This window comes from Zonotrichia albicollis, chromosome 3 (assembly GCF_047830755.1).
Source record: "Zonotrichia albicollis isolate bZonAlb1 chromosome 3, bZonAlb1.hap1, whole genome shotgun sequence".
In the NCBI taxonomy this organism is placed as follows: Eukaryota; Metazoa; Chordata; class Aves; order Passeriformes; family Passerellidae; genus Zonotrichia; species Zonotrichia albicollis.
In genome coordinates, this window is record NC_133821.1 from 79079896 (window position 1) to 79105308 (window position 25413).

The following is a 25413-nucleotide window of genomic DNA, read 5'->3' on the forward strand; positions in this document are numbered from 1 at the left end:
GTTGTTCGATGGGGGATACTTTGTTGGAGTGCGTCACCACTGCTATTTACTGGCTGGGTAACAGGACAATTGAGACCTCTGAATATTTGCAGCAAATCTAAATAAATAAGTGAAGTATGTGGGATCTCCTTTCTCTTCCGTTCTCTCTCCTTCCTTGACACTGGACAGAGAGAATTAAAAATACTGGTTGCCAGAAGGAAAACTTTTTTATTTTGCAGTTGATTTCTAGGCACTGCAAAGAAACTGAATCATCATGGAAGGGCTGGGCAGGGCAGAGCAAAAACTTAAAGACAACTTTGGCTGCACACCACCATCACTTCACATCCTCACAATCCTCCCAAACAGTCCACATGTAAAAAACATGGCTTGAGGCGGACCAAATTTCACTGATTTCCTCCCAAAGGAAGCTGAGTGCTGCCATGACCAAGATCTAGAGATGATATGAACACAACCATAGCAGCCAGATCTTCCTGTGAAGGGTGGTGATGACTGTGATGAGGGTGGTGAAATGGCCATGTAGAATCTTGCACAATGTTTTTCATGCAGAGATTTGTGATTTGGTCAGTTATCAATAAACAAGTTAGTGCAAAGTCTCTGAATCAGTGATCTGTAAGTCTGAAGGACTCTGAGTTGTCAGCAAAAGAAAATATCACTTACATTTAGTCTTATATTTTAGGTGTACCTTTCTACTTCTGTTGAGTGCAAGGATGTAAAAACTTTGTGTGCACTCTGCTTTTCCCTCCAGGCTGTGGTTCAAGACAGGACTTCTGGGGTGAGACAGCCAACCTCAGAAGTTCCTGCTCACACGTGCTCTCCTGTGTTGCTAACCCATCACTGTTCCATAATTTAAACCAAAACATTTTGGAGTGATTGATAGTAACCCCCCGTGTCTCAGAGATTCAGTGATCAGTGCAGTGTAGCCAACAGGAAAATCAGGTGAACTGAGGTAAATGGAGAATTGCAGCAGAACAGCCTCTGCGCCTAAGAGATAGGGACAGCTCAGGGTTTATCTTCATCAGCACTTCTGATTTGTTTTGGAGGTACACCTTTTCAATAAGTGATGTTGTGTATCAGCTTAAACTCTTTGTGAAATGCAGAAGGAGAATTTTCTCTTTTCAAACAAAATTTCTGGTACTGTGCAGCAAGTACTCCGGGAGTACCAAATGGGAGTGGAAATGAAAGGAAAACATTGCATTTCATTATTTCATCTGTGTGAACACTTCACTGTGTCTAATTCTGTTAATCTAAAATTATAAACAAACTTAGCCTGATATAATCTAATTTTCATTATAGACACCAAATGCTATTATGTTCAGCAACAAATTGGCTTAAGATAATTCTGTCTTTACAAAATAAGATTGTAATCAACAGATTTATAGTTTAATAAAGTCTCATGATATATGTATACCCTATAGCTTTTAGAGTTTTATTTTCAGTTCAGAGTTCCCATTAGTCTAATTTAAGATTATTGGTACAATAATTTGATTTAAGAGATGCCTTTTTATAAATCGACAAAGAGTGTCAGCATGAGATACTGAAAGGAAGCAGTGTGAGGGAACCATCTATGAGATGTTTTATTGCAGAGTTGTTGATGGATGAGACTTAGTGACAAAAATACAGTGAGAGCCTGTGTTCTCTCTAAAGTTTGCAAAGGGCAGTGGATACTGAGGATATGTAGGGTCCCAGCTGGGAAAAGTGAGGTTATTTTAGTCTGAAATAATGCTTTTTGCCAAAATATAAAAACTTTTTGTAGGTTAAAAGACATTTTTTCATTATTTTCTCTTTTCTAAGTCAGTCTAAACTGACTTTAATCTCTGAACACCAGGGTCTAGTTTATTGGCCAGATAGCACTGATCTTGAGATAGAAAAGCCCAACAACAGAACCCTTACTGATAGGGATATAGAAATCAATTGCATCTTATTCATGTAAGTACTTAAAAGAAATTAGGGATTTGTCTGTGTGTGCAGACATGTTTTAATTTCTGATTTATTCATCTACTATTTTTGTACTTTGAAGCAACAAATCTGCTCCATTTTGCTTTTTTTTTTTTTTTTTTCCCCAGAAAGGTTTTGGGGTTTTTTTAATAGAATCATAGAATGGTTGGAAGATCATTTATTTCCAACCACACTGTCAAGGGCAAGGACACCTTCCACAAGACCAGATTGCTCAGAGCCACATCAAACTTGGCCTGCAACACTTCCTGGGATGTGGCACCCACAACTTCTCTGGGCAATCTGTCCCAGTGTCTCACCACTTCTGAGTAAAGAATTTCTTCCTTATATCTCATTTAAACCTACTCTAGTTTAAAGCAATTCCCCCTTGTCCTGACACTATATTCCTTTGTAGAAAGTCCCTCTCCAGCTCTCTTGCAGCCCCCTTTTTGGTACTGGGAGGTGAATAAGGTCTCCCTGGAGCCTTCTCTTCTCCAGGCTGAACAACTCCAGCTCCCTATGTACACAAGAGAGGTGCTCCAACCCTCAGATCATCTTCATGGCCTCCTCTGGACTCACTGCAGAAGGTCTGGGGCCGCAGAGTTGGATGCAGCATTCCAGGTGGGGTCTCACAAGAGCAGAGGGACAGTCTCCTGCCTGGCCGTGCTTTGGATGCAGCCCAGGACAGAGCTGGCTCTCTGGGCTCTGAGCACACATTGCTGGATCATGTTTAGCTTCTCGTCTACCAACATCCCCAGGTCCTTCTCCTCAGGGCTGCTCTCAGTTTTCCATCGGGCCTGTATTTGTGTTTGAGACTGCCCTGACTCTGATTGCACTTGGCCTTGTAGAATGTCATGAGGTTTGCACAGTTCCACCTTCCAAACATCCTCAGGTCCCTCTGGATGACACTCCTTCCCTCCAGCATGTTGACTGCACCACAACTTGGTGCCAGCAAACTTGCTGAGGGTGCTGTCTTGGGCCTGCAGTTTTCTCAGCTTCTTATCTGAGCAAACTGGCAGAAATAATTAATTAAGCTTGCATAGTAAGCAGACTGTGGATCTGGGTCATTTGTAACAAATAGGTGAGACTTCATGTAATGATTTTGCTAATGTGATGAGGTTTGTGAAACTCACAGGAATGTGAGTTTCTAGCTGGCTGGCTGTGTGTGATCAGAATTAAGGTATACCTTCATTTCAGAAAGTGTAAGAAATATGAGGATATGTACATATTGCTCTGGTTTGGGATGTTCTGAAGGGCTGGCTGGGGAGAGACCGGGTTCTGTCCCTCTTGGTTTTTCCCTATGCTCTTTCAAGGAACTGTAATCTTCCTTAGGTATACTTGGATTAACGCTGCCTAAGAGCCTGTAATTAAACATTCAGGGCTTGAGGAACCTGGAAAGAGCAGTCCTGCTTGATCCTGTGTGTCCATGAGCAAGGAAGGCACAGCTCAGAGCTGTGAGCAATAGCCATGGCACAGGCAGCTCTGTCACTGCCACTGCCCGGCTGAGGGGGCTGGGGAAGGGTGCTGGGACTGCTCTGGGCTCAGGCCATCAGTCCCTTTTGTGCCACAGCACAGGAAGACCTTATCTCCAGTATAACTGGAGCCAGCAGGGTGTATGTCAGAGAGAGCTTCCCTTTCCCCGTGCCCCCCTTCACCCATGCTTTTAGAGTAAAGAGAGAGTTTCTCTGGCTAAAAAGCTGCGTTTCACGAGGACAGGAACCAAAAGACAGTTCATTCCTATGGAGAGTTGCTATAAATAGCTTGCTCTGTTAACATAAATTCTTTCTGTGAATCCTACAATCAGGGTTTTATTCCAAGCCTACAAAATGCTTTGTATACCCTTGTTACTTTGTACGTGCTCATGCTTCCCCCCACAAAATGAGAGGTAAGCCTGACACTTGCAGGGCAACACTGCAAGTTCTGTTGATGGAGTAAAGGAGCCAGTCTTCCTAAACAGACCTGTTACAGTCTTAATTTTTTACATCTCTAATACCAAAAGGACCAATGGACATTTTTAAAGGCAAGTAGGGCAGGACTTGCTGAAGTCCACACACATCGGTTTTTATTTATTCACCCAGGCTGCAATGTTTTCTACTGCTCTGCTCTCTACTAATGCTTACAGTGAGTCTGGGTCAGAAGCTGTAGCTACTGCAAGCCTTGAAAGCTTTGCAGGGCTTTTAGGAAGCTTGTAATTGCTCCACTGTGAATCCTAGAGTGAGAAAAGACATTCTCCTCCTAGTCAAGTTCTTTCTTACTGCTCATGCAGTGAAAACTCTATGGACATAAATGGTCCCAGCTGTATGGTATGTGTCTGTCACTCTGCACCTTCTTATTTTCTTCCTTTTACATAGTCCTGGTACTGGAAGCCCTCTCCTTGGGAGATGAATTTCAGTTTCCATTTAAATCCATTTCTGCATTTGACTATCTGATGCTCAGTCCACATCCCTTCCCCCTCTTTACATGAAATGGAATCCAATGAGCTATTGAAATTTTCAGAGAGCTGAAAGATGTGTGACCCAGAGGTGTCTGTCCGGAAAAGGGAAATGCTTTGGTGTTCAGGCAGTTGATAGAACACACGTGTTTATGAAGAACCATTGCTCTCTCTTACTTTTTGTCCTCTTCTTTTAAATGCATCCATCTGCTTGTGGAGAGCACTGTTTTCACTCCCCATACACGTGTATGGCAAGGTCAAATGCAGATCCCTTTCTTGATACCCTTCCATGCATGAGATGTTCCAAAGTACTTGTAGCTCTGTCTGTGAGGGTGGGCTGGATGTGCAGTAAGCAGTGGAGAAGTGCAGCAAGCATGTGTAGCATGGGGAGAGGAAGCAGACCAAGTGCACTGGTTGTTGTCCAAGGTGAAAGCTGCAGTGTGTGGTGAGCAGGGTGTCTTGACATGCCAGGTAGCACTCCTGCACAGACTGCCCAGCTGCAGTGCCAATGGCTTTGTGGGACTGTTGTGATCCCAAATTCGATGAACAATTAGTCATTTGATGTAAAAGTATATGCGAGGAAAAGGAACCGGATGTTTTTATTATGTACAGTTTAGATTTAAAATATGACTATTGATTAGCTGCTGCTGATGTTGTTTACTGTTGAAATCTTCACAACTGGCCCTTGCAGCAGCTCCCAGATTGTGCAAATGGTTTTTTGGAGGGGAAATTAATTAGCTGGCTTGCATATTCCAAAGAAAGAGGAAAAAAGGTCTCCTCTCTGTTGCTCTCAGGCATGCATCCTTGTTTTTTCCATAGGATTGTTATGGATATGTACTTCCAGGGATTGTACCGTCAGCCTGTACCATTCATGCATTTTGTGGAGTTCATAATCGAATGCGTTCAGGGCTGAAAGTGGCACACGTGCTGCTCTGAATGCTCCTTCTCAGATGTCTCCTGCTGCTGGTAACCCACATTCTGCAGCTGGAGGCTGCGCTCCAGGCATGAATGGGGCGTCTTGTGCTTCAGCCAGGCGGAGTGAACTTGATTCTAGGTCAAAATCAAATGTGACATTTCCTAAATGCGTGAGTCCAAGCTAGTTACAGTACTAAAAAGCAGAGGCTGTGAGTACTTTCTGTGTGTTATTTCTCAGTGATTTGCAGTCTGTTTTACTCAAGATGGGAGGGACAATGAATGTGGGTTTATTATTCTGGTTATACCTGCAAAACTGAGAGTAGGAAGAAAATAAACCAGTGTCACCTCATCACATAGGGGGGCAAAAGATTTACCCTTACAGTACCAAAAAGCCACTTCTGTTGTTCCAGGGTGAGGGTATCCTGTTTACAAACAGTGGCCTAGATATTACCTGCCAGCACAGCTCCTTAAATCCGCAGCCTGCTTCTCCCTGCTGCACTGTTCTTCCCCACAGCCCTCACAGGCACAGCGAGAGCAGGCAGTGACCCAGATGCGCTGCTCTCAAAGTGCCATTTGTTCCCAGCACTCAGCATGCTGGCAGATTTGACACATGGCTACACACGCATCCATCACTAGACCAAAATACGCCTCTCCCGTGCTGTAAGGGCTGTTGTATCAGATAAGCCTCTGCTGACAGAGCCAGTAGCTGTTCACATATCCTCTGAGGTGTGTGGCAGTGTGGGTGCATGGGACACCTGCCCTCCGAATGTGGAAGATTTGTTGAGCTGCATGATGCAGTCCTGGTGCTAATTTTCTCTTTTTTTTTTTTTTTTTGACTGCTTAAACCTTCCAGGGGGGTTAGCAGGCAAGAATTGGTTACATGCTTTGTTACCAATGCTACTAAAAAAGAAAAAGGAGAAAGGGTTTTTTCCACTTCTGTTTTTTATCAGGGAGTACAGAGCTGTGTTCTTTCTCTTCTCCTATTCTGACTTCAGCTTTATCTCTGATTCCTTTGCATACAGAGCTGTTACATGTATGTATGCAAATGTGTTTATACAAATATGTATTTACACACAGACACACATATATAAAATCACCAGTCATAGATACATAGGTACATAAGGTTGTTGAGACTGGAACATAAAACTAGTTCTCTCTTCCCTCATCCAAGCTATAACCTCAATCAGTCCTTTTACACTTCTTTGTGGATACCAAGCCACCAAGTCTCATTCAGCATGACTAAACAGATATCCATTGATACCTCTCTTCCTTCCTCCACCTGCAGCTTTCCACATTATCTCACACTGCTGTTGCCATGGACAACATCAGTGTCCCTCAGCCAGGCCAAAAGCTGTCCATCTCTTAGTTCCCTGTGTCTTTGCTCTGTGATCAGCTGATTCTTCTTGCATACAGTGTCTTTATAAATGCCCTGTGCTATCCACTCCACACAGCTGAAATTAACATCTAAGTACTCATTTGTTGTCTTGAATTACTGCAACATCATTTTCTCTGGCACCTTCAGATTGTAATTCTATCTGTCCAGAATGTCTTCACTAAAGAAATTTGTCCCATTTCCTCATTTTTTAGCAGAGTAACCTTCCCTACACACTCCTCTACTGATTTCATCATTCAGCACAAGATGCCTATCTTTATCACCAAAGACCCTCCCTTCCTCTCTATTCCCATCTGTCAGCCAGCTCCAAGGGGGCATCTTTCTCCTCTAGCCTCCTGTGATGCCTGTCTTCTCCAGTGCACGAGCTGCTTTCTGACATGTCACTACAGATTTTCTGCTGACCTAACCCACCCGGTTAATATCAGCAGGACTACTTTCTTCTTGTCCTTTAGGTCTCTCCTTTGAAATGTTCTCTTTTTGTCTGGGGTGCAGGCAATGCAGAGCAGCTCACCACCCATCTTCAGCTTTCAGAGTGCAGCACTTGCACAAGTAGTAAGCACTCATTGTAATTTTAGACCTTATTGAGATTAAGGCCTTAACCAACATCTCCTGTCACTGCAGACTTTTAAAAATAGGCTCAACATGCACGGTAATAGCAGCATGGTTGTAACCATGGCAATGCAAGGAAGGCAGGGTTTGCAGGCGGGGATCTTACCAGACCAACTGGCGTGTCTGAGGGCTGGACCAGGGCGACGCAGGGGAGAGGCTTCAGGCTCAGCAAGGAACTGTGAGCCTCAAAACACATCTCTTTTCCCCCAGCCGGGTCAGGTGGCCTGATAAAAATACTAACATACGTGTAGTTGTTCTGCCTTGAGCAGGGAAGCCACCTGGATGGTCATTCAAGGTCCCTTTTCCTCCTGTAGCTCTGTTTTAACAGGCAGAGCTGACTTCTCCTTGTCCATGTGCCGTGTGTTCTGATCTTCTGCTGACACCAACAGAAGGCCTCTGAACATCAAGAAACCAGAATATCCTCATTAAGGATCTTCTTGGAGGATAGGAGAGTAATGTATCGCTCTTTGAGCCAAGGCTAGCTTTGTGCAGCAATAAAGCATGAATATTAAACAGGAAATCAGTGACACTTCTGAAACATGTCTGAAACAGAAATCCAGATGCTATATGGGGATATAGGCCCTTAAGCCTTATGTCTATGATACTCTTTTTTTTTTCTTTTTTTTTAAAGCTGGATCTGCGTATTGGTGGTGTAAAAGGGGGCATAGCAAGAGAAAAAACAGATCTTTTAGCCCAGTTTCCTGAGGAAGTGGGAGTTAGGCTGTAACACACTTAGTGTGTTTGTACACCAGTCCTCCTCTTTATAAGTTTGCAGGCTGTCTCCAGCCAGGGAGGGGCCTTCAGGGGCAGCATTTGACTTCCCTGCCCTTTCTCCAGGCATGAGCTGCTGCAGGGACATGGGCTGGGCATGCTGGCAGCAGGAGCAGGGAGCTGCAGACCCCTGGAGCAGCTCAGCAGTGGCTGCAGCAGGGCTTGTGCAGTAAATGCGACTGGGCACCAGGCATCTGGGGCTGTGGGAGAGCCAGGAGCACCGGGATGCAATGTGGGAAGGACTCTCATTGCAAAGTTAGCATCACACGTCCAGATGAGCTGGAAATTCACTTGCATTAGTTCCACTGATCAGGTGTTCGCTTAATCTTGAAAGACAAAAGACAAAAAAAAAAAAACAAAAAAGGGAGGTTGTACTGAATAGTGATGACATTTTAAATCCTTAGAATATTTCAACAAAATAAATGCTTTTGTGTGGCTTCTGCGCTACAAAGAGGTTTATATTAATGTAGCACAATCCTGGAATTACATGAGCCTTGTGTTTTTCTGGTTCACACTGGGACACTTGCTTTCTGAGGGAAAACCTGTTGTCTTTAAGGGCAGTGTGAAAGAATAAAGATTTGATCTAGAGCTTGAGGCTGAGGCATTACATCAGTGCAAAATCTTTTCATTCATAGTTCTAGTGTGTTGTCCTGAGAATTTAATTTCCTGTTTGCACTATGGGAGAGTCTTTTTTGGAAGCCACTGAATAGCAGGGGTAGTTGTTTAAGGTGTTTTTTGAAGGTCAGTTGTCAAAATACAGTAAATTTTGTAGTTGGTCCTTTTATTTATGTAGGTATTTATTCATGTTATTTCCTGAATATAGAACCCAGCAACATAAAGTCAGTAAATAAATAATAAGTGAAGTAGCATGAGGGACAGCCCTCTTTTTTTTTTTTTTTTTAGTCACTCATCCCCATCCTCAGCCCATTGGTGATTTTTTTCCGAGGTTTTGCCGTGCTTCTCAGATTTCAAGGTTATATTCCCTTCCGTTTTGTCTTATGTGACAATGAAGGACCTTATTTATTTTCTTTACTTGTCTCACTATTTAAAAAAATAAACCAGAAAGTCAAGTTTTTTGTTCTTCTATTTCCAGTACTCTTGTTTATTTTGAAACTTCCAGAAAGAGATAAGAACAGCTTAAGAAAAACGTTCTCTAGAGTAATCCCTTAAAGAGCAGCAAACAAACACTGCAGATTGGTCCTAAAGGCTGTGCTTCCTTTCTGGGGAGGGAGAGAGGTGGGAAGAGAGGATGTTTTCGTTTTAGCTCTGCTCTAATCATCCGATCTGGGATTTGATAAGCTCCACACGTCTGAAACCGCTGCCTCCTCCTGTCTTCCCCCTTCCTGCCTCTCAGAAGATTAAAGTGAACATGGCAAAAAGGAAACAGTTTATTTTCAGCTTGTTGTAGTTAATAATTAGTTTACAGTGGAGCATTCTCATTGTTTGTATTCTAATCGTGTTGCTATATTCTTTTCTTACACTGTTTACTTTTCACATCACGGGCCTTCTTTGATACAGAAATAGGTTTACAAATAGCCCATTCTTGCAGAACTTCAGCCTCTTTGCAACATTTTTATATTGCACATCGGGAAGTGTGACACATGTAGGTGGGGTATCTTCTGCAAAGGCTCACCTTGCCTGCCCCCCCATGCTTTCTTTTCACTCTGGGACAATTTGGAATTACAGCAGTTGTGAAACCACAATAGGAAGCGATCAAGCCATTAAAGTATTGCATGTACAAGATATAAGTATCATTTGGCTCATTTAAAATTAGCTAAATCCATGTATTGACTGAACTACAAGAAGTCCTCAGTAAACACCCCCAATTTGTCCTAAGAGATACTTGTGCTGAATTCTTTTAACCTTTAAAGCCTTGAAGTAAATTTGCCAGGACTTTGAGTCTGTGTGTTCCCATGTGTGTATTTTTAATGATTTCTTCCATAATGGGAATGACTGTCATTATGGGTACTGTAATATTGCAATACTAGCATATATATTCTATATATATTCTCTGTGTATGTGTTTATTGTATGTCATGGAAGAAATGTCCTTAATTAAAACCATGCACACTGATCAAAGCACAAAAATATTTATTGTATAACTAAGATTCTCTCTTAAGGGGAAGGGGAAATTTGTTTATAATAGCAATTTCTTATAAAAACAAATTTTTGTATACAAAAAACTACATTTGCTTTGCACTGTAATTGCACTTCTAAATGGCCTTTACTGCTTCTGCAGGAGGTTTGTAAATACACTGTTTAGCCAGTTTCTGCTAAAGGTCCTTCTGGATCAATCCTGTATCTTTAGAAGGAAGACATTTTCTTCTTTGAAACAAACTGAAAAATCAATTATTAAAACAAAAGCTTCTGAAACCTTGAATTATGCATGGGATTTTTTTTTCCCCTGCTGTATTTTTTAACTTTTATAGTGATGTGAGTACTTATTTCTGGCCATAGAAGTGTTTCACTGATGCCAGTGGGATACTGGGCAGGTAAGGATGAGCAGGCTGAGGGTCTGGGAGAGGGGATGCAGCACAGGCTCTAGCCACCATGTCCCCACATCACTGTCTGCCTGTGCCTTCCCTCAGCCTCAGAGATGCCCAGCAGCATTTCTAGGAGCCAGCTCAGAGGGATAGAGAGTTCAGTCTATTTTTAGGACTATGGTCTCCATTCATTCATTTTTTAAAAAATTGTTTGGGGCATAGTACTTCTTGGTTTTCTGCAAAGTGAAATGCAAGTGCTCTTCCCGTAATTAATGAAGTATTTTTTTCTACTATTTTGAGAACTGAAGTGTGCTGCTGCAGTCACATGCCCCTCATATGTGACACTCTCAGTCTGAGTGCCTGCTCAGTATTGAGCTTGCTAATAGCTTCCCCTATGGATTGCTCAGCCCCGTGGCCCAGGTCAGTCCCTGACCCAGGGACAGGAGTTCCAGGGGAAGGCTGAGCTGTGCTCAGCATGGGCTGCCTTTCAGCTCACACAGAGCTAGCTGCACTCTTGCCTCTCTCCCCAGCAGTGCGGATGACCAGGGGTGCCACAGGGTTTGGGTTCTTCTCAGAACACTTTCAAAGGGCAGGATTTAAGAGTGGGCCTCAAGTGCCATGGCCTTTCTGTCACCAGTGGCTTCACTGTGCCGTTCTCCACTTGCTCACCCTAACCACCGGCTGTCCCACTGAGGGTTTCTTAAAGCTATTGGCATCTTTTGATTCTTTGCATCTGCCTCTGCTGGGTCTGTGCACACATCCACCCTCTCTGCCTCTGCTGGCGCTTTCCACGCAGGGGTTGCTGTTGGATGGTGCTGCATTTCCAGATCCCAGCTTTATGCTTTCAGCTCTGCCATTACAAAGCCAAGCTGCTGCATGGAAAAGGAGTTGTGGATGAAACTTTTATTTAGTTTATCCGGTTTGAAAGTAGAGAAAGGCGGAAGGTACTGATATCACTGATACTGAGCTGGCGGTATTGAAGGGCTGGAACTGCCTGGGTGAGGGGCACAGCCCAGGGTGAAGGAGAACAAGCAGCTTTGGCAGGGTAGGAGCCACAGAACATGGGCAACAGCTGACAGTAGCATGTCCGCTAAAGGTGAGTCAATATAGCAGCTCAGCTTTTGATCTTTAGCACAGTTTGCGGGTTTCTTTCTCTTCACAGCTCCATTTTATTAAATCAGAAAAAGTTTGAGCAAAGGCTCTGTGTTTTCCCGGTGTTTTCCTCCCACGTTTCCTGTTTCTTAAGACTTGTTGCCACTGGAGTGGTGACTTTGCATCTGAGTTCCTTCTGCTCCAAATGGAAAGGGCAGACGTGTTTTTAGACAGGAACAAGTTTAATGGTGCAGACAAACATTCTTGTTTTGAAACTACTAAACTACTTTTGGACTCCTTTCACAGAGGGACCTAGTGATCCTTATTTACATCCTGCATGTGCGGAAGCTTTCCAGTAACTGTTTTAGAAACCAAGTGACTTTGACATGAAAAAATGCAGAGTGCCTCTCCCATAGCCCCTGTCCTCTTTCCAAGTTTTGGCACTGTTGCGTGGGAGGACAAACCACTAGAATAGTATTGTCTTAGTATAAGTTTTCTAATAGTGTTGGTGGTTGGTGTTTTTTTTTCCTTTGCTGTATTCCAGGGGTGTGTCTGGACTTGTAGCAAGGGCAGATTTTGTTGGGAGCTCTCTCTTTCTGCCCTCAGCTCTCTCTCCCCAAGCCTGTTGATGACAAGGCTTTTTCATATCATGTGCCAGCTATCTGGGACCTCACTTAGAAAAGGGATGGTTTCAGGCTAACAGGGAGGCTTTTGTCTCTGTGTAAGAACAAGCCTATAAGCTTCCCTTAAACTTTAAATGTTTTATTGTTGGAAAGCTTTCAGAGGTTCAGAGGATAAGGGCTCTTTATATGTAATCTGGCATTGCACAGTAAAGGATTACTTTATGTAAGTTAAGATGTGCAGTTCCTTTATAAACTGGCTGTGTGAATTCAGCATGTAGGATATTGTTTTTCTCCTTCTGTTCAGTGTTGCTTCTAGAAGGGGTTTCTTGGTTTCGGTCAGCTGGAGGTTTTTGTGGTTAGTTGGTTTTTGGTTTTAGTAAGGTTACAAACCTTAGGTGATGGGAATAGGTGGAATATGCTGCATGCACTCTATTAAAAACTGAACATGTGTGCTTCCATAGATTTGTTCAAACAGCAGTGTCAGCAGAGTTCTGGGTGACAGAATCCTCAACCAGTCCGTAAAGGGTAGCTTGAGATTGCTAGAGCAGAGTCCTAGTAACCTACTACTGAAAAGAACTTTTTGGACCAATTCATGGCCCCAAATCTGTGTGGTATGATGTAGTGTGACATAAGCATGACTGACATTGAAACAGATTAAAAAAGCAGGCTATTACTCTGAAGAGACTAACAAACACTTTCTTTTCAAAGTGGATCCAGCTCATTTACTGGTTACACATCCTGATCCAGACATATTCCTTTGTAAACTGTTCAACATGAAAAACTTAATCTTCCTAGTTTTTGCCAAGTAAAATAGCAGCCCAAGCACCAGGAATGCCTGCTTCTACTTGAGGTTTGAAAAAACAGCAGCAGAAGCATGTTGCTAATAGAAAACTGACAGATGTTCATAATTATGTAGATTTTCTTCTGTGTTTGAGTGCCATAAACTCAATTGCATCTACTGGCATTTGAAAAGTATGTAAGACCACTTATGACTTCAACCAGCCACTTCCTCCAGCTGGGTGAAACTCGTATGAACTGCAACATATATCAGACCAGCACCCTCTGTATGTGGCTGTTTTTATGCTTTCAGTCATGTTATTATCTGTTTTCAATGGTGAGTAAACTGAACAGTTTTTGCTTCAATGAACAATCAGGAGTTTTGTGGGTTCCCATCTAGGATTATTCACAATGCATTTGATTCAGAGACCCTTGAAGTTGGTGAGTGCTGATGGATTTGGGAGTGCAGGGTTGAGAAAAAAGCATTTACCATGTCTGCTTTCAGTGATTTCTCTTTTGTCAGTAGTAATAAACTTAATTCTGATCCCAGTATGAACTGACAAAAACACATCTGAAAGCTGATGAGGAAAATAGAGGTTGTCTCATGAAGCAGACAATGTCATGAGAGCGAACACGCAAATGATGTCTAGTTATGCTGCTTGCCACATTGTTTCACAAAATACTCCTTTACAAAAAGAAAGTGACTTTTCCACAAGGCTACATAACTACACTGCTGATATATATGTAACACTAGGAGGGGGATATGGGTTTTTGGTGAAAAGTGGCAGTTTGTGGAAGCTCGTGCTGCCTGCAGGAAAAGGCTGGTCCTGGCAGATAATAATTCTGATTATCCCCCAGAAGTGTTTTGCTTTTCTTTAATGTTTCAAATCATGTTGCTCTGAGATTCAGCACAACTTTTTGTGTTCATTGGTGTGCTAAGGATTTTCTGTGTCTTACCATGTAGGAGGAGATGCTTGGACAGCTTTCATTTGGACGCTGGTTGGACAAACTGTTTGTTTCCTCTTCTATTTGTTATACTAATTGTAAAAGAAGCCTATATTGGTGTGCCTTGAGGCCTGTATTAATTTATTTTGCATCTCCTTTGCTGTACTCTCCAAAGTGAGCAGAGCTTTTCTAAAAAGTGCTCATCAAAATTTGGAGATATGTAGCATGATCCAAAGCCTTCAAGAAAAAGGAATATTTCCCCTACATTCTTGGGTAGAATGAAAATCATTAAGACTGAAATTGAGTTCTGTATGGGCCCCCAGACTGAACACAAATAAAGAGTGAATAATCTTTGGTTTACTCTGCGTGCTGTGTCCTGCCCTCACCCTCAATTACGCAGCAAAATACTTCCCTTCTCCCTCCCTGTTCCACCTCCAAGCCTCTCTTCTCCTTTGTAGCCTAGGAGATACAGCACATTTTTCATCATCTAAAATCAAGCAAAAGGCTTCCCCAAGCTTTCTATCTGCCATCCCTACACTTCTGAAAATCCTGCAAGGCTAGAGATGTGGCAAATTGTGTGGCTGCCTCAGATTTAAAAAGATACCATTTTCCCTAGCCCTCTTGCTAGTTTTGGTCTTAGGTGGTCTCAGTGAAAGGCTTGGGTCAGACTCCCTTGGCGTGTATTAAAGCAGCAGCATGCTGTAACATGGAAATGTTACAAGTGGAGCTGTACTCTTGGTCCATCCTTTCCATCTTTTCCTCCCTTTTAGCCTAGAGTCAGCACAGGCCTCTTTCTATTTTATTTTATTTTATCTTTTATTTTATTTTATCTTTTATTCTATTCTGTTCTGTTCTATCACTCGCAAACTTGTCTGAAGAATTTCCCCAGTTTGGTTTAATCCTGTTTGCTGCACAGGCGTTTGTGCTGGGGTGAGAGAGGAAGGGAGCGCTGCCAGGGCTACATCCAGTGCTGGGGGGAGTTCAGCCCCTTTTGGCAGTGGTGCCAGCCCTTGTCTTCCAAGTATTCCTGGGACAAGAAGCATGAAGTACAGAGTTCCCTTATTTGTCACTCCTCTAAGGAAATTTTTAAATCAGTCTCATGGTGTAGAAGAAAATAATGAGCTAATCCTGAGTTGAGGTGCCATTGGATTGTTTTGGACCTGGCTCATTTCTGCATGCAGATTTTATCCAATTAGTTCGGAGGCAGAAGTAGAGTTTCTTGACTTGATGTTTTCTTTCCAGGCCAAATGCCTGGAAGCTAGGGAGGGAAATAGATGGTGCTGGAATAATAACCACCTTCCCTGAGTTTGAGCAAAGCAGTTAAGACCCACTTTTTTTTTCAGTGTTTTCATAAACTCTGCCAAGCTGTACAAAAGGTGATGGGAGAGGAGGGGGTGTTCATTTTTTTTCTTTATTCCTTGATATACCCACTCTTTTTCTCAATTGCTAAACAAGGAAAGCAAGCAGAGATGATGCTTACATTTTTGCTTTTCTGTTAGAAAATATCTGTCTCTAAAATCTCGCACAACAGCCTCCTCTGATTTGTAATGATGTTTTTTTTCTTTTCTCCCCACCCTGATCCCTCCGTTCAGATGACGTCTGGGCTTTATAATATCAAATGCCTGCTTGCTAATCAGGACTTAGAGCAATGTGATTCAGTTTCCATGTTTTAGAGGAATATTTATTTGGTTATTCCTTAATAGAAATTCTAATTTCGTAACTGCTCTTTATGTAATGATGACCAGTAAAAATAACTTGATTTAAGAAGCCATTCCCCTTTTGTTTCCTGTTTATGCCTACAGCGTCTTTCAGGAGAGGTGCTGGCACAGAAGTTGCTGTTTCTGCAGCTGAGGCTGGTTTTCATGATCAGTAGTGCAAGGCTCCAAGTCATCTGTGTATAGCTGTGAAGTTACTCATCCAGCAGTAATTTCACAGATACCTCTCTGGTGAAAAGTTCAGCCATGTACTTGGGGGAGAATGGCACTTAGAAGCGGTTCAGATTTAGTCTGGCTTCACTGGTGTGGCTTCACCTGGGCACTGAAAGGGATGTTCTTCTCCATGTGCTGCACAGTTACCCCTCCCAACCCTGAGCACCAGCAGAATCCTTGCCTCCTCCCTCTTCTAGGAGTTTACAAACTAAACGTTTTAACATCATTGTTAGTCTGTGCTTCATGAGTTATTCTTTCAAAGATTTCGCCTTAAGGGAAAATGAAGCTTAGGTGTCATTTGAAATTTACTCAGGGTCGGCAAAATGATGGCATTTGTCACTTTTGCTCTCCATCTTCTTCAAACGGGCCCTAGTGTGTGTCAAGCTGGATATTGTATTGGCTTCCTCCTTCTCCCTCTTTGTTCTCCTAGAGAATGCCAAGTAATTAATACAGTCTAAAAATGAAGTGTGGCACAACCCCTTTTTTCCCTTTGTGTAGTTTTCAAACAAGGGGCTGTCATGAACCTACGTGCATCCAATTCCAAAATGAGTTTGTTAAAACAAAATGACTTAAGAGATACTGGATTGACCAATTTTTTTAGGGTTGGATCTGAAATAATTGGCACACTTGCTGTGTGCTGCTGTGCGTTTCTTGTTGTTGACCTTGTCTCCCTGAAGTCTGAATAGCCATCATGTCGGTGACAGTGATGTGTCTGAGCAGTCTGAGGGAGTCCTGCAATTATTTTAATATTTTGCATAATACTAGTGGAATTCAATAATTAGTTGTGAAGGTTCAGATCTAATTGCCTCCTTCCCTAAACCAGGAAAAATGGTGGAAGTTGGTGATAAATGTTAGTAGAGAGAGAAGAAAGTGTCATATAATTTGTGGTGTTCCAGTCACTTATTATTTTTCTCCTTCTCTTTATTTTACAGGGCATATTTTCAAGCCATTTGTGAGGAAATGTGGTGAATGTAAACTTGCTCTCTTCGGGGGGGAAATTGTGGTAAGTGGTGCTGTCTTGATTAATTTTGGTTTTCAACAAAAATTTCAGAAAGGTTGTTTTAGCTTTCTTCAGTTTTAATTTTTCTTTTATTTTTTTTTTCTTAGCTCTGGAAAATAAAGAGATATCGTTGATTATATGTGTTCTTTCTCTGGTACAGAGACTCGCAGTATGAGAAGCATTGACAGAGAACAGCACGCTGGGCCTCAGGGCAAGGAATGTGTTTTCATTTGCTCCAGTGGCATCTGCTTATTGTGTTTGTAGCTGTTCCATTCTGCTGAAGAGTGGTTGAGCTAAAACCTGGAGTAGAAGAAATAAAAAGGCCTAATTAAAAAACAAAGGGTACAAAAAAAGCATGTTAGCTATATAAAAGACCAGGAGAAAGGTAATGCAGAGGGAATATTTATTTCCCAAAGTGATGGGGGTGTCCAGTCCCTCTACAATCTTTCCATCTCTTCCCAGAATGTCTGACTGACACCCTTGCCATGTGGAACTGGGATGATTTGCTTATGTCTGAGAGATAAGGAGATAGTTAATGTGTGCTATACCAGTTTTCCTATTCCTCCTTTCCATACCAGATGACAAGCTTTGCTGCTTGTCTGAGTGTATTGTATGCAACACTTCCTGAGGCATCAGCCTCCAACAGACTTCCCTCAGTGCTCTGGAAATATTACACACCCCGTGTCTGTGCTGCTGAGCTGCACCAGTCTGAAGGAGGAGAGAGAGAAGGGCAGGAGGTAATTAGTGGCATGTCCCAACTAGAGGGAAGTGATTCAGAGAAAGCTCTTCAAACCTGAAGAAAATAAAGGCTGCAGATTTGGAGCAGTTAGTGGGCTCATCTTGCTTTTCCCCCTAGGAGACCATCAATATACACAATTCTGGATAGTACCAATCAATCACCCTTGGGAAAAGAAACATGTCAGCAGAAGACTGTGTCCCTGCTTTCCCTTGGCCAGGCAGGGTGTTGGCTGGTGCTTTTTCTCCAGGCAGAATGTGCAGATTGCAGATGAAAACTGGCTTATTCTCCACTGGCAGAAGACTTAAGAGTCAGGTAGCCTGCAGGATAGAAAACTGAAAATTAAAGACTGGCTCTGTGAGAACACTTGTTCTTTTCTGCCATTTAAAAACCCCTAGATGTTGTTACATCATATAGAAAGATCTGGATTAGCTAGCAGATGTTTAAATGTAGATCACTTACCCCTCTGCAGAACATTTACTTTAAGAGACAGGAAAAGAGGATAGAGAAGCCCAGAAATCCACAGAGAAGCTGGTCAAATACATGAAAAGTCCTGCCCAATTGTACCTGGGTATACCCTACTGCAGCTCGTTCTTTTAAATTATTTTCTCTCCTCTCATCAGCTTTTCTGACAGTTGTGTGTGTTGTAAGTTTGGATCTATATCCCTATGAGAAGTAAAAACAAATTTTTAACTAGAATTTGGTTGTAGGGTCACAGATGAGCCACAGATCAGAGCATGAGTTCATTAGTCCATGAGATTTTGTGGTGACTTCCACAAAACTTTGTGACTTTACTACAAAAGACGGTAGGATCCGTATCTAGTTTTCTTTTCGGTGGTAGTACTGATACTTGATCCTAAAAGTTATCCAATGTTCTTCCTTACAGGTTTTTGTGGGTTATGACAAAGTCCACAGGTTGAAAGAGAACTATTTGGAAGTAGTGATGCTATGCAACACCAAAGAAAAAAAAGTTTATTAACAGACCTGGTAGCTGGATGGTTCTAATTTCCATTCAAAGATGCTTGTTAAGGTCAGCCTGGTCTCCATGGCTGACCTTAGTAAGAGAGCACAGTCCAGGAGCAGCAAGGGGAAAGTGACAGAAGCATGCTTCTTAGAATCATGGAATAATCCTGGTTGGAAAAAACTGCCACAAATCTGCCAAGAAACTCGTACAAACTCTTGTCTTGTCCAAACTCCCACTTGAAACAGCTCCTATTAGGTCAGGTTGCTCAGGGCCTTGATTTTCAAAATTCAGCTGGCTGGAAACTACAGCCCTTCTGGGCATCTGTTATGTCTGACCATCCTCAGAGTGAAAAAGGTGCTTTCTTCTTGCTTCTTGCTGTTGTTTGCTGTCTGTCAGTGCAAACTCTGCATCTTCTCTGCCTGTGAGAGGGAACTCTTGAAGGAGATTTCAAAATCAGGAAAGTTGCTTCACATGGCTCCATGGAAATTGGTGTCATGCAGATGCAGTAAACTTGCTAGGAGGGACAAGAACCAAATGACAGTCTGGTTTACAGAGGCTCTACTTGGGCAATGTTTCTCACATATAGTTGATGTTCAGACTCAAAGAGCATGGCTGCTTGACTTGGTTGAATTTTGAAATGTGGAAAAGGATTAGCTGACAAACTGAAAACTGCCAGCTTTCCTCACTTGCTTATAGTGATGTAAATCAATGAAAAGAAGCACTTCTCGCTGCTGGGTTGTAAACATCCAGGAATTTTTTCGAGCCAGTCTGGAGCTGGGTTTGTGCTCCAGGATTTTGCTCTAAAATTTGTTTTCCTGCAGTCATTAAGATACATAAACAGAGTGCAAATTTTCTTTGTTTTCACAGCTGTTCTTTTCATGCTTCCACTTCAAACTGTTTGCAACATCTTATTTTAAGGTAGAATAATCAGGGACCTTGATTTTCTCACATGTGAGGATTTCTGAAATATCTCTGACCCTACTATATGTTTGCCTATGGCATTACGAATTCCCAAGGAGTTTAAAAATAATTGCAGAAAATGTAATGACAAAGAAACAGTTTTGCCCAGCCTCTGTCCCTAACCTACTGAATCCAAGAAGTACTGGACATGAAGAGGACATTTTGAATTTATCTTGACATAGCTCAGAGGCTCAGCAGTTATTTGTATCAAAGTCCTAGAAAAGGTCATGCAGCCTCTAGATCAAAAACTCATAATGGATTTAAGAGCTGATTAGAGACATATACTTGAATGCTGGGAGGGCAATCTTGGCTGGATTTAAAACTCCCTCAGCTGAGCTGATGACAGTGAGAAGACCCTTCGTGTGATGGGATTTCTGTGAAGCAGCCTCGTGGATGCCAGAGCAGATATTCGTGTGGCACTGTAGGTTGACCTTGGCATGTCATGGAACAGCCACCCTTCCAAATCACAAAGGGTCACAAGAAGCCTGACTGATGTAGGACAGAAAACCTTGGGGTGATCTCTCTTGTATTTTTTCCCACAGTCACAATGCTCTTTGACAGTCCACATTATCCTTGAAACTCTTGCCTTTCATAACATTTTTTGTATTTCTGAGCATGACTTACACTGTACAGTTTGGGGTTCTGTCCCTGGTTACAGCCATCACAATCAGGGGAGGATGAAGCTGTGAAGTGAACTGAGGGAGTGCTGTACCATAAACCTGACCTGCATCTTTCTGCACCAGGTGTGCAGGTGAGCATTCATCCATTTCCCATAGATTTCCTCTTCTCAGAAAAGCTGTGAATGCTTCAAACACAGGCTTTGATGTTGAATGTGTATCTCAGGGCCTGGGAGTCCATGCCTCTTTTCCCTCTGAGTTTAGACAGGGATACCTTCCCAGGTTGAGGGCTTTTTGATGTTTCAACTGAAATCTGAGAAGCTTTGCTTCTATTTGCACACTTCTCTGTAGACTAGAAGCAACTGCACATCTTAAACAATCGATTCAGTTTTTATATGAGTAGCTCAAGATAGATATATCAAGGAAAATTTGGATTTCTGCTAATACATTCATCTGCTATTTTGGGTTTTCTTTCCCCCAGAGTCAGGTTTTTCTTCTCTCTTTATTAAAAAAAAAAAAAAACCCAACCAAACAAACAAAAAAAAAAAAAGGTAATGACTACTTTGACTGTTTTGATTTTAAGAAACTATATAAACACAAATTTTATATATTTATATAAGAAATTATATAAACCCAGCATCTTTATACATAGTAAATTTGTTTGTCTTTGGAAAAACTGTGATGCCCTGTGCATTCCTGGATGTCCAATTTGTATGGTACAATTATTTATATCCCTGATGTCTATGAAAAAATGCTGTTGAACTTCTCTTGGTAATTCTTCACACTGTTAGGTTTCTGACAGAAAGTGTTATAGAGCAACTATGTATTATCTGTGCTCTCACTACAAAAATAAGCTGCTGGGGCTTTATTACCTGTATTCTACCATACCCACAAGAGGATTTGCTTGAGTCATTAGCTGTTCTCTGTAATTAGGGCTGACCTGGTGCATTTTGGTCCTATTTCTAGCAGATCTTAGTTCTCTGAAGTCATTCATTTGGGCACTGATGTGCCTGAGTAGTGTTCTTCTGTTGCTTATCTTCATTATCCCTTCCTATGGGCTGATGATTATCTTTCTCCTTAGGAAGGAAAGTGTGGGAAATGCTTGAACATTTTGATGTATTTGAGGCTTACGAAGATTTGCTATGCTATGCTTGTAATTCCTTCAATTTTAGTCTGTTTCTCTTCTTCCACTCAAATCCATTCAGAAGATGTGAATGCTGATGCTGCTGGGTGTAGTAAATGTTAAATCTGGTCCATAAGATTTCTGAGGAATGTGGTTTTCCCCCTGCCCAGAACTGCATGTGTCCAGTCCCAACCAGATTGGATTTAGTCTGCTCTCTGTGAAGCATTGTTACACTTGTGTTCACTTTATTAAATCAGATAACCCTACACAGCGAGGTTATGATCCAGTCTCCTGCAGAAGAGATCTTTGCATCTCAGACTCTGTCATTTTCCTACATTTTACTGGTAATTCATTTAATATAGCTTTTTGTCCCATCTCCCCCCCCACCTCCCCTACGAAGTTTGAGGTGATCCAATTGTTGGAATTACTCAGCAAAAGAGAGTTGATCTGTGAGCCTTCTATGTGGATGTCTGTCCTGCTGTAGCCACTGGAGAAGAAAAAGGGAAAGACAGGTAAAACAGCAGATGGAACAGAGCACTTCACACAAGAGAGCTGTATTTCCCAGCCCTCTTGGCTGGCTCAATGGCAAAGATGTTTGCAGTGGGTCACGATGTTACAGCAGCTTGAGTATCCATGATAGGGTTTAGCAAGTGCTAAATTGGTTGTGTTTGTTTGTTTGTTTGTTTAATCTAGATAATAAGCCTTCCAGTTGCTCTGTTAAAAGAAAAGCATTACATTTTGAAAATTCACATGTTGCATTAGGGGGTGTTACATCAGCGTTGGTCTGTTCTGTATGTGCCTTGGTGCAGTTGATACAAAAGCTCTTGTTCCATCACTCAGGCATGTTTCACACCTTATGTTCCCCTTTCTCCCCTGCAGAGAACTGGATGCAAACACCTACCTGATAGAGGGCCGTGCCACCCTTCAGGAGCTCAGAATTAGCTATGGAGCAGCCTTGCAGCTCTGTCTCATGGCCAGCTCTGATCACTCACAGCAAAACTGCAGGCAGGTGCCACCCAACTGGTCGTGGGATCCTGGAGCATTGTAGGTGGGATCTCCAGGGAAATTAGTTGCTAGGAAGCATCACCTCCTTAGTGAGCTCATGCAAATTAAGGTTTATTTTTTCCAGAGGTTAGTAATTTAGTCATGTTTGGGAGTTTTTTGCAGAGATCAAAACACAAAGATTTTGCCTTGACACTTTGCAAGTTTATGGTCCAAATCACAAAACCTCTCGAGCTGTTCAAGGAGAGACCAGAAGCTTTTCACATGAATAAATCACTCCAGTTTCCCATGCCTTGCTTCAGAATTAGCTTGAAAAATTTTGGCTGACGTCATGCCAAAAATCCAAAACAGCAACAAAGCAAGGGGGAAAAAAGCCTCCCAGCAGACACCCAGCATGGAAAATATTGCCAAACTTGGGTCTGTTTGTGCCAAGTTTATAATCAGGCAGCAACAGGGTCTTAGTGTAGGTAATGCTCTCAACCCACAGCTAATGAGCCCTGCAGTGTAGGGAGTGAGGAACGCTGTAGAGAGAGCTGCATAATGCTGTGTGCAAGACATAGATCATATCTGGGAATGAAAAGAAAGGAGAACATGATCTCTGGGCATCAGATAAGGCCATTTCTGTGGATATTACTCTTACTAAAGGAATAAGTGTTGTAATGACAAATAGATCTATAGGTAGAGTATAAGGCATGTGGGCAGATGTAGATTTTCCTGACCGAAGTGTGCTGTATTTTGCAGTCCCAGCCACAGCACTGCTTTTCTTCTTTATTTCTTTTATGAAATACAGGAGGAGGGAGATGGTTAAAGTAACTTTCTCAGCATTAATTCTGCCTCATCAATACTTCATGAATTTAATAGATTTTACAGTCATTTGGGAGACTATTTTATCAGCCAGGTTCAGTGGAGGTTGCTGAAACTAAGTGGAGAACAGAATGCATGCGTGTGTGATACAGGATGCTGTGGTATCAGGATTTAATTATTATGGGATTTGCTTAGGAGATTTCTCTGTGCTATTTGTGAAGCTTTATGTTGGGCACTAAATACATTGCACATAGGCAAGTGATCTCTTCAATAAGCGTTTGGCATGGATCTCCAGGTACAAGTGTGTCTGTTTCCACCTCATAGCATAAGCACACTGCTCTAGTTCTTCATCTTTTAGTACATCTGCCTCTCATTTAAATGCTCATCTTACACAAATGTAATGAAACTGCATATAAAGGATCATGAAGAGGAGGAGAGATCTCATTGCAGATTAGTAAAGCTGAATATTTTTGGACATTGAGTTATTTATATTATCATTCTACTAAGCTCAAAGATAAAAGAAAGCCTTGGATGCAATCCAGAAAAATCAAGAACAGAAAGTAGTGTAAAGATGATGCATTAATGCATGTCTTGAGAATGCCTGCAGTGCTGTATCCCAATACCTATTCCGAAATAAAAATTAGGATGGGTGGATCCTGAAGGCCAGTGCTCAGTGATGGGGGAGATTACTGCTTGAGGTGTCCCACTCCATTAGCTGAGGTGGAAAGCTCTGTTGGGGAGTGTACCACATCATTCTGCCCTGCTAGCAATGGGTACCAACATTCCTGTGCTCCAAGGGGTCCTCTGCAGTCTCCACTGTTCTGGAATAGTCACCTCTTCCCAAGACATTTTATCAGGCAACCCACTGGTGGTGATTTTTAGAAAATATCCTGTGAACTTAAATTCACGACAACTTTGTGTTCGTGTTAGCTCTGAAAACCTCAGAGGTTTATACAACCTTCTCATAAATAGCATTTTGTCCTGGTGACCTTTTTACCTGTTCAGCACCCACCTATAGGAGTCTGCCTAATATAGAAAATCATATTGCTGCTATTGTTTTTAAGAAGAAAAAATAATAAAAGATTCAGCTGTGTAAATGTCATTCCTGCCCAGCCTGTTTAGTATTAGAAGGCAGGGAGAAGTCTGCTTTGAGATTTTCCCTCTGGCAAAAGCTTGAAAAGCTTTGAATATTGTGCACGTCCTTGATCGTGTCATGCAGTGGTAGTAATGAAAAATACAAAATCTACTGTCTCATTCTGCTAGGGTTTTGAATGCTGTGCTGAGTGCCGAGCACTGGTCTTCCTAATCCTACAAGGGGGTGTTGAATCCTGTGACAATGCTGCCATGATGGGAACGTGGTGGGATGGCTTGCATGACTGGAGTGCTGCGATGGATGGCTACAAGCTCTTCAGAAGGGACAGGGAAGGAGAGGAGGCTTTGTGAATTAGGGAGCTGTCAGAGTGTGTAGGGTTGAGGACCGTGACAGTAAGGTGCGGAACACTTGTGGGGCCACCGAAGGAGCTGGGGTTGTTCAGCCTTGAGAGCAGGAGGCTCAGAGGGGACCTTATCAATCTCTGAAACCACCTGAAAGGAGGCAGTAGCCAGGTGGGGGTCAGCCTCTTCTTCCAGGCAACCAGCCATAGGATGAGGACACAGCCTTAAGCTGTACCAAAGGAGCTGTAGGTTGGACATTAGGAAGAATTTATTCACAGAAAAGGTGACTGAGCATTGGAATGGGCTGGAGTCACAGTCTCTGGTGGTGTTTAAGGACACACATGGCACACTTAGTGCCATGCTCTAGCTTACCATGATGGTTCTTGGTCATAGGTTTGACTCAACAATCTCAGAGGTCTTTTCCAACCTAAGTGATTTCCTGCCTGTGTGATTCTGTGATTCTATGATTTCAGACAGCATTGATCTGCTGGCATAAGTTTTGTGCTGTTACTTAATTGAACTGCATTTCTTACCTTCTATTTTGTTTTATGCAAAATCATGTTAACTAAAGGTAGTGACTTTACAGGCAGAAGGATAAAAATAGCGCAAGACATTTTAGATTCTTTGTGAAATTATTAGTTAAAAATAGACATAGATGTTAAATAGGATCTGAAATGTTAACTGCTTTGATCCTTGGTTAACAGACATTCCCATTCATGCAGTTAAGATGCTACATAGAAAGAAGACTCTATATGAACAAAACTTCAATTGTACGCTATGGAAACAGGGGTTTGGGTCTTCTCCTATCCTGTTTTGCTGCTTATCAAAAGTTAAAAGTTTGTCTTTTTCTTCAGTGGAAACTTACACCAAATTGA

The 25413-nt window shown here is 42.2% G+C and overlaps 1 protein-coding gene across 1 annotated transcript in view; it reads left to right on the plus strand.

Annotated features, from left to right (window-relative positions):
• LOC141728582 (uncharacterized) overlaps positions 1–20635 on the plus strand; it is a 65005-nt gene extending 44370 nt beyond the window's left edge. The window contains exons 2-3 of the mRNA XM_074537949.1: positions 16831–16901; positions 20217–20635. Coding sequence (XP_074394050.1) covers positions 16831–16901; positions 20217–20252 — 107 coding nt within the window. The 3' untranslated portion in view covers positions 20253–20635. The remainder of the gene's footprint in view (positions 1–16830; positions 16902–20216) is intronic.
• Positions 20636–25413: the final 4778 nt, after the last annotated feature.